This window comes from Camelus ferus, chromosome 5, assembly GCF_009834535.1.
Source record: "Camelus ferus isolate YT-003-E chromosome 5, BCGSAC_Cfer_1.0, whole genome shotgun sequence".
Classification (NCBI taxonomy): Eukaryota; Metazoa; Chordata; class Mammalia; order Artiodactyla; family Camelidae; genus Camelus; species Camelus ferus.
Window position 1 is genome coordinate 67137185 of NC_045700.1, and position 12047 is coordinate 67149231.

Genomic DNA, 12047 nt, shown 5'->3' on the forward strand with positions numbered 1-12047 from the left:
CAGAGACTCTCCAGGACGCACCCTTCTCGTCCCCTGGCCTGGACTGAGCATCGAGGAAGCCAGTTTCCCTCTGGATGCAAGTGACAAACCAGGGCTGGATCAGACCGTGGGAACACCTGCCTGGGTCAAAGCCTTTCACAGGGACTCCTCACTTCTCCATGTCCCTGGGGCACGTCACTTCTCTGGAGAGCTTCAATTCCACAGTCTGAAACACTGTTAAGTTCTGAAGCAAATAACCCAGTGCCTAAGGGCTCTCCAAGCCCCTTGGAAGTCATCATTACTTTAATACGATGAGCTTAGAGCATTTCTGCCACTCATTATGGGGTAATTCTGAGAACTCCTGGACCTAAACCTTACTTCATTCCTGTCCTCACTCTCCCATCCTCCATCCAGCCATCAGGATATATGCAACACCCCGACAGACTCTTTCCTTTAGCACAAATTTCTTCCAAATACATCAGAACAGCCCAGCAACACTGTGACTGAAAGCAAGGTAACCAGAGCAGTGTCAACAAGAAAGATGCCCATGTTTACCAAATAAGGGAGAATTGAAGACGAGGGCTTTTGCTGAGACGTATGAGGGCATGGCCTCTGCCCTCCTGCCCTGATACCAGCCTCCATCTCAGTCCCTCCAGTGCAGACTCGTCACCAAACCAGCATCTCCATGGTGAGCAGGATCGTGGCCAAGGCCTTGTGTTCTCCAGCTTTTTGCACCTTTCTCCACACCCCTCCCTTGGTTTGTGCGTATATAATTGTGCCTATAATTATAGACACATACGTGAACCTTCTACAATTGTGTTTACAATGTTGTGTCTGTGTTTGGGGTGTTATTAATTCAGCTGGTGAAACCAAAAGCAGTAGTTTTATGCTTGTGGTTTCCGAAGAAATATATGTGAAGCAATTTGTATAATCTCAGGAGCACATGGACTGGATATGGGCTCTAACAGGCGGATGAGCTCTCTGCCTTGTGGTTACGCCATAAATATGCATAAGGAGGGCCCGCCCCACAGGAAAATCACAGGTTCCTTTTTCTCATGGCATGTGGAATTGGATAAGGATTTGGGGATGTGCTGTACATGTGGCCCGCATAATTGGGCTGCACTTTGCCAGGAGGATGCTTGCAAATCCCCCAGCGACAGAGTAATGCCTTTCTCATTGGCACCCTCACTGTTACCTGTTGGATGGAAAGAGAGACTCAGAGGCTGCTCATGGGCTGTGGAAGGCTGGCAAAGCGTTCCTGAGTCCTCCTTGCTTCCTGGCCATGAGGAGGTCTTCCCCCACAGGCTCAGGTCTTGCCTCAGCCCAGCCTAGGTCCAAACTGTAAATGGTGTTTTGCAAGGGAATAGCACAGCCATCGCCCACCACCCTGAGTGCTCATTAAGCTTGTTTTTCTCCGACTTCCCCAACTCCCTGGTCTTCGGTATCCTGCACTGGTGTTGACAGTGACCAGGGAATTGAACTCGAGTTCCCACATGTCTGTCCCACATGTCATCCCCTCCTCATGCCCTGTGCACTGGTTTGCATCGGCAAACCCTCCCCCTGCCCGCTCCCCCTGGAGCAGAGAGAGCTGCGGCCTCCCCCTCCGCTGTGCTTTGCTCACAGGTTGAGCTGTCTGAATTTTGCTTTCAAGCCCACCACTTAGCACCAGTTCGCTTGGCGCGGTGCCCACCCTCCAGTGGCTACAAAGAGAAACTCAGTGGTAGTGCCCAGGCGCAGACGAAGCCTCTCCCCCCACAGCCCCCAAGTCCCCTCCTCACCCCACCTCCCCTTCGTGGCATCAAATCAGACTGCAGCAGACTTGACAAATCTATTTGGCACGGTTCACTCAACTATTTCAACCCGAACAGCCAGAGAGCTGCGCTGATGCAGCATGAGTGGTGCGGAATCTGCACATTAAATACAGACATCTGGGAACTGATCTGCTAATGAAGGAGCAGCAGAGATCACCCTTGGAGGTGAGGGCTGGGCAGGTCTCCTCCCTCGCCCGCCACACCCGCGGGGCATCAAGGGAGCATGGGGGTGGCAGTGCTTAATTGTCAGACTTTCCATTCCCCTGCTTCCTTCTAGGTACCAAGAGGGTGCATTTCTAATGGGGACAGAAAGGGCTTTTCCTCTGCCCCAGTGCCTTTTATGTGGGCAGGACTGATTCACTAAAAAAGCCAAACAAACAACAACAACAACAACAAAATGAAATTACCCATTGGCTCCTAGGGAAAGAAATTAACCAAGAGAGAGAAGAGGAGGCAAAGGAGAAAGTGAGAGAGAAGACAGGGGATGATGTGTCTGATATGCAAAAGTTGAGAAGAATGATTCCAAAGGAACCCAGAGAACTAGATTCAATTCTCAGGAATATCTTCCCTGCACCACAAATACCAGGGATAAAGCCAGGGAGGACAGCATTCTATCAAAATGTGCAGTGCTAAGGTATTTCCAAAAGCAGATTTCCTACAAATGGTGTTTTAAATAGCATCCCGGTCCATCTGCGTGCTTTTAAAATCAGCTTATGCTACAGTATCCCTCTGGCCAGCGCTGCTTAGTCATTGAGCCTGGACGGGGAGGCGATCAGATGAACCTCTTCCTCCTCCCCGAGAACCCACCCCAACCCAGCTGCTGGCCCTCACCTGCCTGGCTGAGCTTGTGCGTCCTGCTAGTTTCTTACTGAGAAGGGCTGGTGGGGAGAGAGGGTGTGCAAAGGAGTGGGCTGGGATGAGGACTCAGCCCACAGTGCTCCCAGCATTCAATGCCAACTCAGGCTTGCCACGTCCATGGGATATCTGGTAACCCTTCCTAAAACAAAAGAGTCACTGAGAAACCAGACCTGGCTTCACATGTCAAGGTGGGGAAGTCTTTCAATTGCTAAGTATCTCACTTTCTTAATCTGTGACATGGAGAACTATGTGTGTAAGTGTGTGTGTGTTTGTCAGAGAGGGAAGGAGAGAGAGACCTGGTAATATCTAGAAGCCATGAGCTCAGATGAATAGTGCCATGTTACTATGGCGATCTTAATTTTAAAAAAGGCACTCCTTTAAAATCTCACATTTCCTGAGTGAAACAGTACCAACATTACAGGTCAAGATTTCCTGGGTCCAAGGTTTCCAGTTGCACCAGCAAGAGCAAGCTGCCCTGACGCAGTGACAGGAGCCAAGGAGACTCTGTTTGGAAAAGACCTTTGGCATCTCCAGGTTTGGCCACCTGTGTCCCATCTGGATAATCCACAACCTGACAGAGCAGGGGGCTGCTGGGACTGAGCAGACCCTTTCCCTCTGTCCCCAGTTTCATTCAGGGAAGGATGAACACTCTCCTTCCAGACCCGAGAGCCAGCCTACAATGAACAGAATTCTCCCCCCACCCAGGGAGGACCATTGGATGTTTCTAATAAGCCTGCCGTACGCTGAGTGTACCTTCCAACCAGTACATACATCACCAGCGCCAGCTGCAGGCCAGTTCACCGCCAGAATGCCACGTGTCTTAAGAGAGCTTAGTGTCAGACATTCATCCATATGTACAACAAAAGCCCCACATCACCCACACGGACACACCTCTGGGAGCCGCAGACGCTGACGGGCCCCAGCCGAGAGAATTCAATGCCTTGCTGCTAAGCATGATGGCCAGTTCAGATCCCCTCCCCAACAAACCGAATTTCTCCTCATTATTTATTGTTCTCTTTCTTCTTTGAGACATTGTGACTCCCTCTCAGGATTTGTGCCCTTTTATTTCCAGATCTTGGTAACTCCTGAACTGCAGTTTCATGTGGTTTTGTGATTGTTAACTCAGCATGTGGAAGGGACTCAGGCCATAAATGCTCAATGAATCCTGTATGGGGAGACGGGGACTGGGAACACATTTTCTCCTTCATTTGCAGTCAGAGAGCACTCTTCGAGCTCTCTTTCTCTCTCTGCTGTGCAAGATGCAACAGCAGTCAGGCTGTCAGAGAAATAGTGTTTTCCAATCACTTTAGCATAAGAAAGAATATTTTCCGGGCCAGCGTCTCCAGTACCTCCATCAATTATTTGAGCCTCACCGGAAACGAACAAGGCCTCCTCTTCCACGTGGAGTGGATTAGCAACTCCTCTTGCCCCACCCCACCCGCCTCGTCCCAGCTGCCTTTGCGAGGATGGGGAATGGGTTTACCTTGTGGTTTTTGCCGTGCCGGTACACCATCCAGTCTTCACCATTCGTGCTGACTTCCAGCTTGTAGGATTTGACATAGTAGCCATTCTGAGTTTCCCTGGAAATTGCTCCCTGCGTTGCAATGGCCGTGAGCATGGTTAGAAAGCGTAGGTCCACCTGAGAAAGAGAGATGGAGAAGTAAGGGGGCCATGACTCCCAACACAGGGCAGCATCTTGCTTTTTCTGCAAAGGACACGATTATAGATAATCCTTAGTTCACAACCCATGTCTGTGATTCACTCACAGGTATTGGTGATCAGGAATCAGTTTGCAGCCACTGGACAGTTAAACTCAACTTATTTTAACACCTACGAGGTTGGACACCTATGAAATTGTAACTTGCTTTTTTTCTCTCTCTTTTTTTCAAATCTGAACAGACAGGATTGAGTTTACCGTAAAGAAGTCATTGACCATCTAGAACTACGACCCCTCTTACTAAACCACAGCCTGCCTTGGACAGTAAAAGCAATGCTGTTTTAAGAGAACAATGGCTAAATCCAATCCACTCCACTCCACTCCGATCCAGCCCAATTCAATCCAATTCACTTACGATGCCCGAGCCGTAGAAGCCTCATCCCACGGCTGTTTCCCCTCCCCTCAGTCCCGCTCTCCATTGTGTATTTAGTTGCTCAGGTCACTGAGGGGTCAAAGGGCATGCAGAGTCTGCCCAAGCAATTAGGCTTATGCACCAAGTCCTGACCTTTTGCCCGATGAGGAGGATATGGCCAACGTTTTGAGGCACCTCCCCTCCCACAACACCAAACCCATTTGGAAATTGCCGGGTGTCATGCCTTTGCTGGCTACAGTGTTTCTTAATGGCAATCTCTGTGTGATCAAAATTTAGCCAGCAATGGTAAAATTTGATTGAGGAAGCATTTATTGCTTACTTAATATGTGCTCAGTGCTACTAAGCATTGGAAGAGGTACGAATTGCTGTCTACGTTAAACAGGTGGAGAGCAATGAGAGGAAGTATATGATTAAGGACCAAAAGTGAGGACTACAACCAATGGAATGCTGATTACAAAGGAGAACTTTCTGGGAGCTTTGCAAGATGAGAAGGACTTTTGGAGAGGCAGAGGAGAGATGGTGACAGATGGCCTTAGAGTTGTGCTGTCAGGACCTCTGTGGGCTCCATGGAAGCCTCTAAGAGGTCTTTCTCCCTCTCCTGTTGTCTGCCCTGCAACGTCCTTCTCCGAGCAGGGGTCACCACTTCGCATCAGAGCTAGGACAGGCTCGTCAGGGGGTCACCAGGCTGTCTGCCGTGTGTCATAACAGCAGTCATTGCTTTAGCATGGGACTAGCAGCTTGCTCTTCCCTGGGGATGAGAGCTGGACCCGTGTGTAGTGCAAGGGAGGATCATTTAACATGAGCTGCAAGTCTTATTCAGAAGCAAAGCAAATAGTCTGAAAAGATGCTGCAGGGCATCAGGACTACTAGAATTTCATTCCTGGTTGTGCCATTTTCCCACGTGTTCCCCTGATAGCTACAGGCAAAACCTTCCCGGCAGGGCTCCCTCCAAACAGCAAAGATCAGAAGAAGCAGCCGTGCTCAGCTAGCAACTCAACCAGCCTGCCCTTAGGAAAACGCCCCCTGAGTCTCTGATGCCTCCCCCTTCCAAGAATGAGCAAGCTCTGGGACTGTTTATCAAAGTTCCTCGGATACCTATGGTGATAGGGCAAACAGCTTCCCGGCCAAACAGCTTCTCCAAGGCCTGGTAATCTTCCCAAGGGCAGGGCCAGTGTCCCGCTTACTCGTCATGTTATCCCAGCACTTCACACAGTGCCTGGCACAGTGTCTTTGTGCCTGGAGCATGGATTTCTTTGGATGGATGGATGAAAGGAGTCCTCAAGTATATTGTATTTATTTCCTTTGTGTCCTTTGTCCACCCTAGTGGAGGAGCTTCCCCCCCCCCCCACCAATACACACACACACACTCTGCACACCCTCTGGTATCTGAGTTAAGTACCTGGAGATACTCCTTGCTGGAATCCAAGTTGGGTGTCCAGCCATTGTCATCACCGTGGAGCCGGCTTTGTTGAGGTGTCCACCTCCCATCAGAGTAGGTAGATGAGGCACTGATCTGTTCATTAGCAATCCGGCCAGACTCCATTCCCAGGGGGACATTGCACTGAAAGTCTAAGGGATGGAGACAGTCAAGGCGGAGTTAGGTCTCTCAACCTCAACACCCGGGGACTCCCAGAATGCTGTTCCCTTCTAGGGATGAGTCCTTGCAGGCACTCCTTCATCTCAAAGACCTAATTATACACTCACAGTTTAAAAACAACTGCGCCAAGTCATAGAGCTTGACAATCCCTCTGGGTCTGAAAGAAACTAACTTTGACCTAAAAGAAATCAGGCTGTGGCTAACTAAGAAGCATCATACAAATTAAAAAGACAATCAAAAGCACAAGAACTGTTAGTGCTGCAGGCTACGAACGCTCACAGATGCCAGATGCACCACTATTGAAATCCAGGTAAACGGGTGATAGACTCGTGGCAATGTGGGTGGGCGGACATGCGGCAGGAAGCCTGCTTTATTAATAAATACCCAGGAGGCACTTTTGCTGCTTTCGTTCTTTCATTCGGCTGTCTCGTGGGTTCTGGCACAGAAGACAGACATCACAAAGCCATAAATACCTGTCTTTGGGAGACCTCTCTGTGAGAACATGCCTGCCCCTCTATAGTCCCCTGCATCACCTGTCTGGGCAAATGGACCCAGAAGTCACCTTCTCTGGCCTTGCGCTGTCAGCTTAATTGCTGTCCTTGCCATGGATCCCACAGACACTGGTCAGTATTTGTGTGTGCATGTGTCAGAGAAGGAAAAGCAATCTTTCTCAGGTATCAAACCTATGCTGTAGCCCTGTGACCGTGCTGGCCATTTGCAGAACGCAGTGCAGCTCACAATACTGTTTTCTTCTCCCTCAATCTTTATGAGTTCTTAAAAAAAAAAAAAAAAAAGCAAAACCCAGAGCAAAACACGTCAGCTTTCCAGGAGGGCAGGCTGCTGCGTCTGTAGGTATGCGTGTGGCAAGCGTCTGCGACCATGGCAGGATCCCCCCAGCTCTAATCATCCTTAAAGCGTTCCTTCAGTCCTTCAAGTTATCACTTGGGTTTCTCAGTGACAATGGCAGCACATTTGGAGCACATGTCCAAGAGGAGCTGGTTTAAAGATGTAGCTCCAGGCAAGAGACTGATGGTCTAGATGTCAAGTTTCATGACCACTAGGGTCAGGGTTATACTTTCTATGCTTTGCATGGTGCCTGGCACACAGGCAAGCTCAAAAAACTGTTTATTGAAAGTATGAAATGAAAGTCCAAGCAGTGTACCAAGCTAGTCAGAGAAACTCTAAACAGGGCCAGAGATGTTTAATGTCCAAAAAAAAAAAAATGTACACAGAAGAGATTTAAAATTGCTCAGTTTTTTGACAGTGGGCCACTGAGGCTTGGAAAGGAAGGAAAATGGCCCTAGACTCAAAAAATGTTAGCACAGGAGGGGACTTTATATGGATAGCCTAACTAACCCCCTTTTCATTCTGAGGCTTGAGATGGTCCTGTGACATTCCGGAATAACTGATTTTTGGAACACAAATGAGCACCCAGATTAACATTTGTTCTGTTTTCATTAATCTCTGCCTCGCAAGAGGATACAGCTCCCATCCCCTGAACTCAGATGCCACTGCATCTGAGAACTCTGTAGAATTCCCATCTCTTTCTCTTGCAGTGGTCAGCCTCTCTTCTCCCTCGCAGCCCTGATGGAAGGACAAGACAGAGTTTCACAACTGGCCAACTCACTCTCTGGCGGCTCCTGGTGGACCAGGTAGTAACGTGCAGAGAAGCCATCCTTAGCCACCGCCATGTCCGTGTGAAAGGTCAGCGAGAGGATCCCGGTTGCGGAACGGAGTTCAGAAGGTGTTTTGGTCCCACAGTACTTGCCAATCAGGGGGCCAACTGGACATGCAGGACAAAGAGAGGTCACAGAAACGGAAATGACAAACTCCATTTGCAATACATTCTCCCTTCCCACAACTGCAAGTCGTTCAGTCGAGCATCCCTCTGTATGCTGTGGCATAAAAGAACAACCAGAGATATGTTTTAAGAACAATGTCTAATATTTTCCTGCACATTAACAAAGTGCTTTCACTGACCTGGCTGCATTCTGTTCTCACAGCCCTGGGCGACGGGCTGGAAAGGTATCATTGTAACGCCTGCTCTACAGAAGAAGAAATTGAGGTTTGGAGAGGTCACATGACTTCCTGGTTCATATGGCTAGGAAATAGCAGAGCCGGGACTCCAATCCAAGTTTCCGGACTAAACCTTATGCTTTTCTCAGGAAATGAAATAGCTTAGCCATCAAGTCTCCCTTACAGTGCAAAATACTTAGAACAACTATAAATGTGAAAGACTGGTTTCCTCGCCAATACTGACTACCCAAGACCTATATTGGCCAAGGTTCCTCTTGGCCTTGGTGGGGGGGAGGTGCGCCTTTTTAACATCTCTGATTATATATATGAAATGATAGTAAAATTATATTTTTTTACTTATTTATTTATTTTGGCTTTTTAAAAACTGAAGTACAGTCAGTTTACAATGTTGTGTCAGTTTCTGGTGTACAGCATGTTTCAGTGCTTATTTATTTTTTAATTTTTAAATTGTTTTTGCAGGGATAATTAGGGTTATTTATTTATTTTGATGGAGGTACTAGGGATTGAACCCAGGACCTTATGCATGCTAAGCACACTCTCTACCACTGAGCTATACCCTCCCCCCTTGATAATAAAATTATAGTAATAATAATGATAGCAGCTTATTTATACAGATAAGACATGGAGAGGCTAAGTCACTGGCCCAAGGTTGCAGAGCTGCTAACATTAGAGCCAGAATTCAAACCTAGTCAATCCGGCTCTAGAGTCCCCTCTGGGCATAGGGGGTGGTCACTGAGTCACTTTCCAAGGCAATTCTGATGCCTTCGAGCAGAAAAGAACATTACCTATAGGTTTTCTCATGCTCATCCAGGTATCTACCCAGTCTCCTTCTACCCTTCTCCAAGGAAATATCTCCAAGAGAGGAAACTGCCTTTCTGCAATCTCTCTGAAAACATCCTTGGTGAAGGATAAGAAGAGAAAGTCATCAAGGGTCACAGATAACCCCTGAGGAGTTTTAAAGTCTTTGTTCTCTTTTTTTATTGCTCCTAAAGCAATTAACAGGCAAAGGCGAAAACACGGAGAAGTGCCTGGCAAGGGACAGCGCCATCACTCACCATGCGGGATGCCATCCCAGATGTCCAGCCAATCGTATTTGCAGTCTCCCTCTCCCACCTGCAAAGGGTCATGCTCCAGGTCAAAGGTCAGGAACTGCAGGATGATCTCCATCTTGGGTTTGGCCAGGATGGTGAAGGTGCAGTCCAGGTTGTGTGGGTACTTCTCGGGAAACCCCGGGGACTCGATGGTCCCGTTGGGGCCTGTGAAGTTCTTTGAACAATCTTCCGAGCCTGTATATAAAAGACAGCCTGTATATAAGACAGAGGAAGAAGATGCCCTTCTCCGCTGCCTCTGTCGCATGGGTTATTTAAATATTTGGGCCCAAATCTCCCTACTCACGAAGTTTTTGTTTCCACTGGAGTGGCCCTTGAAGCAACATACTTTTCACATCCACATTTCAAGCCCTTAAGCCAGATCATCTTTAGGAGAGAAATTAGGGGAGGCCAGTGGGCTTGCTCTACATATTAGAGTAAGAGCAGCAATTGAGGGTTTGGGGGGGGGGCGGTGTAGAAAGAAGCGTGTGTGAGATACAGAGAGAGGGAGAGGGAGAGAGAGACTGATTCTCTTGAAAAGAGGAACAGAGTCCTCTTTCTCAATTACTCAGCTGCTTGCTCCAGAAATGTAAGTTATTTCAATCCTTAAGGAAGGCTTGCTGATTGCCAGCAGGGAAAACAATGTCACCCCTTATTTATTGCTGACCTCAACACTAGCCCCTATTGTACCAGAGCCAACTCAGTGCCCCCGTCTCCCTCCAAGATCCAAGGTGCCTCAGGGGAGGGGCAAAGGCGAGCTCGGGTCTCATTCATGTCCTGACTATATTAAAACGAGCAGCTCTGTAGTGGCCAGACAATTAACAATTGAGGTTTGTAGCTGGTGGATCACAGCAGGGTTTGGGGATGTTAAAGGCCGCTCCAGCAGCAAGTTTGGAAAAATGTGGCAGTGCATTGACATGTGGAAGACTTCTGGTTCCTTTGCGGGGGGGGGGGGGGGCAGGGGAGCGGGTGGCCTTGTTTCTCTCCTCAGCTCTTGTGTCCGCTTTCTTGGGGCTCACGGAGGCACCTTATTAAATGCTGCACACATTCGCCTCCTGGTGCAGGGTTGGACCACAGAGGGAACTCGTAAAAGGATTACAGCCAGCACATCTCCTAATGCCTCTAGGTGGAATCACACTGAAAGGACCCCCATGTGCTGTAACCCAGCTACCACTTGCCAGGGAGGGCCCTGGGACAGTCCTGCAGCCCAGACCACGGGCCCAAGAAGCTCCACAGAGTCAGAAGTTTCTCGAGTTAACACGATGAACGTAAAAGCTGCACAATTATAACTGATTGCACGATATGGTCTGATTTTAAAATTTGGAAAGGGAGCAGGATTTATAATAGGCCCTCCAAGCATGAAGCAGAAAACAGAAATACTAGATAAACCAGGTGTTTACTGGCAGGAAGTGTCCTCTGGGGATCCCACTGAAATATAACTATGTGATGTCAATACACTGATCTTCGCCCGCAGCGATGTCTTTATCCGCGGCTCCTGCAGCCGCCCCTCTGTGAGTCTCTTTATTGATGACGGCTTTCTGGAAAGCAGCAAAGGTCTGACTTGGAAAAGGTGCCATGCAAATAAGCGGGGGAGGGGGACTGCAACTTTCTTTAGCATCAGACGGGAAGTGCCAATATCCCTGCCCACCGGGTAGGCCATCACCTCGCCACCACCCTTCGCCCCAGCACTGTGCCTTGGCCAGGTGGGAACCCGGGACCCCTGGGATGAGAGCTAATCTTTTCAGAATTCTTTGGAGGCTCTCTAATGCTGAATCCCAGAGGCGCTGCACTGCATCATGGGGGCAGGGCGGTCCAGGGGCAGCCAGGCCCGGAGGAGGAGTGGAGACGACCCCTCCCCCGAGTTTGTTTACCACGGAGCCACCAGTTTTGTTTACCGTCAGGACTCCAGCTCCTGAGGGCCTCCTCAGTGATCCAGGATGAGGCCCTTTAGCAAAGCCAAGCCAGCTGGCAGGTCTTCAGGGGGCCGGGAGGAATTTTGAAAAGGTTAGTGTTTATAGCTGCTGGGCCACTTCGCCAGAGGAAATTAACTCTATTCACAAGTTGCTTCCAGAGCTAGAGGAGGCATCCGACATCCCCTCCTAGAGTTGGCTCTATTGTCATTCTCTCCCAAGGCGAGGGGAATCCCCACCCCCTCGGAGCAGGGAATTTATAGCGGAATCTTTCTTTAGTCCCTCTCATCCGTGGGGGGACAGGTGCTTCCACAATGGACACTTTGAAAGCCCAAGAGAGGCCTGGAAAATGTGAAATTCTGAAGTACCCACAGTTTCCAAGGTTCTGTGGTTCTGGAATTGACTGGAGAGAATTTTTCAATTGGACGTCCTTAAAGGTAAAAAGGAGAAAAAAGTGTGTAACTATTTCTGATAAATGGCTAAACATGGGTGTATCTTGTGGCTTATTTTGAATCAGATAGAAAAACAGTTTGATCCTTTTTATGCAGAAAAATCAAGCCCGTCCATTACAATCACACTTTCGTCTCTAATTGTACCATCTCATTCTTTGGACAGTGTCACAAAGCAGTCAGCTGAGTATCAAACGTGGAGAAGAGATCTCAGAAAAGGGTGGCCAA

At 48.7% G+C, this 12047-nt stretch overlaps 1 protein-coding gene across 4 annotated transcripts in view; it reads right to left on the reverse strand.

The window, feature by feature from the left end:
* Window positions 1–12047, reverse strand: part of NRP2 (neuropilin 2) — a 111508-nt gene that overhangs the window by 62385 nt on the left and 37076 nt on the right. For all 4 annotated transcript variants that reach the window (XM_032480016.1, XM_006194265.3, XM_006194267.3 and 1 more), the window contains exons 4-7: window positions 9428–9658; window positions 7963–8118; window positions 6138–6307; window positions 4132–4287 (exon numbers count right to left, since the gene is read on the reverse strand). In XM_032480016.1, coding sequence (XP_032335907.1) covers window positions 4132–4287; window positions 6138–6307; window positions 7963–8118; window positions 9428–9658 — 713 coding nt within the window. The remainder of the gene's footprint in view (window positions 1–4131; window positions 4288–6137; window positions 6308–7962; window positions 8119–9427; window positions 9659–12047) is intronic.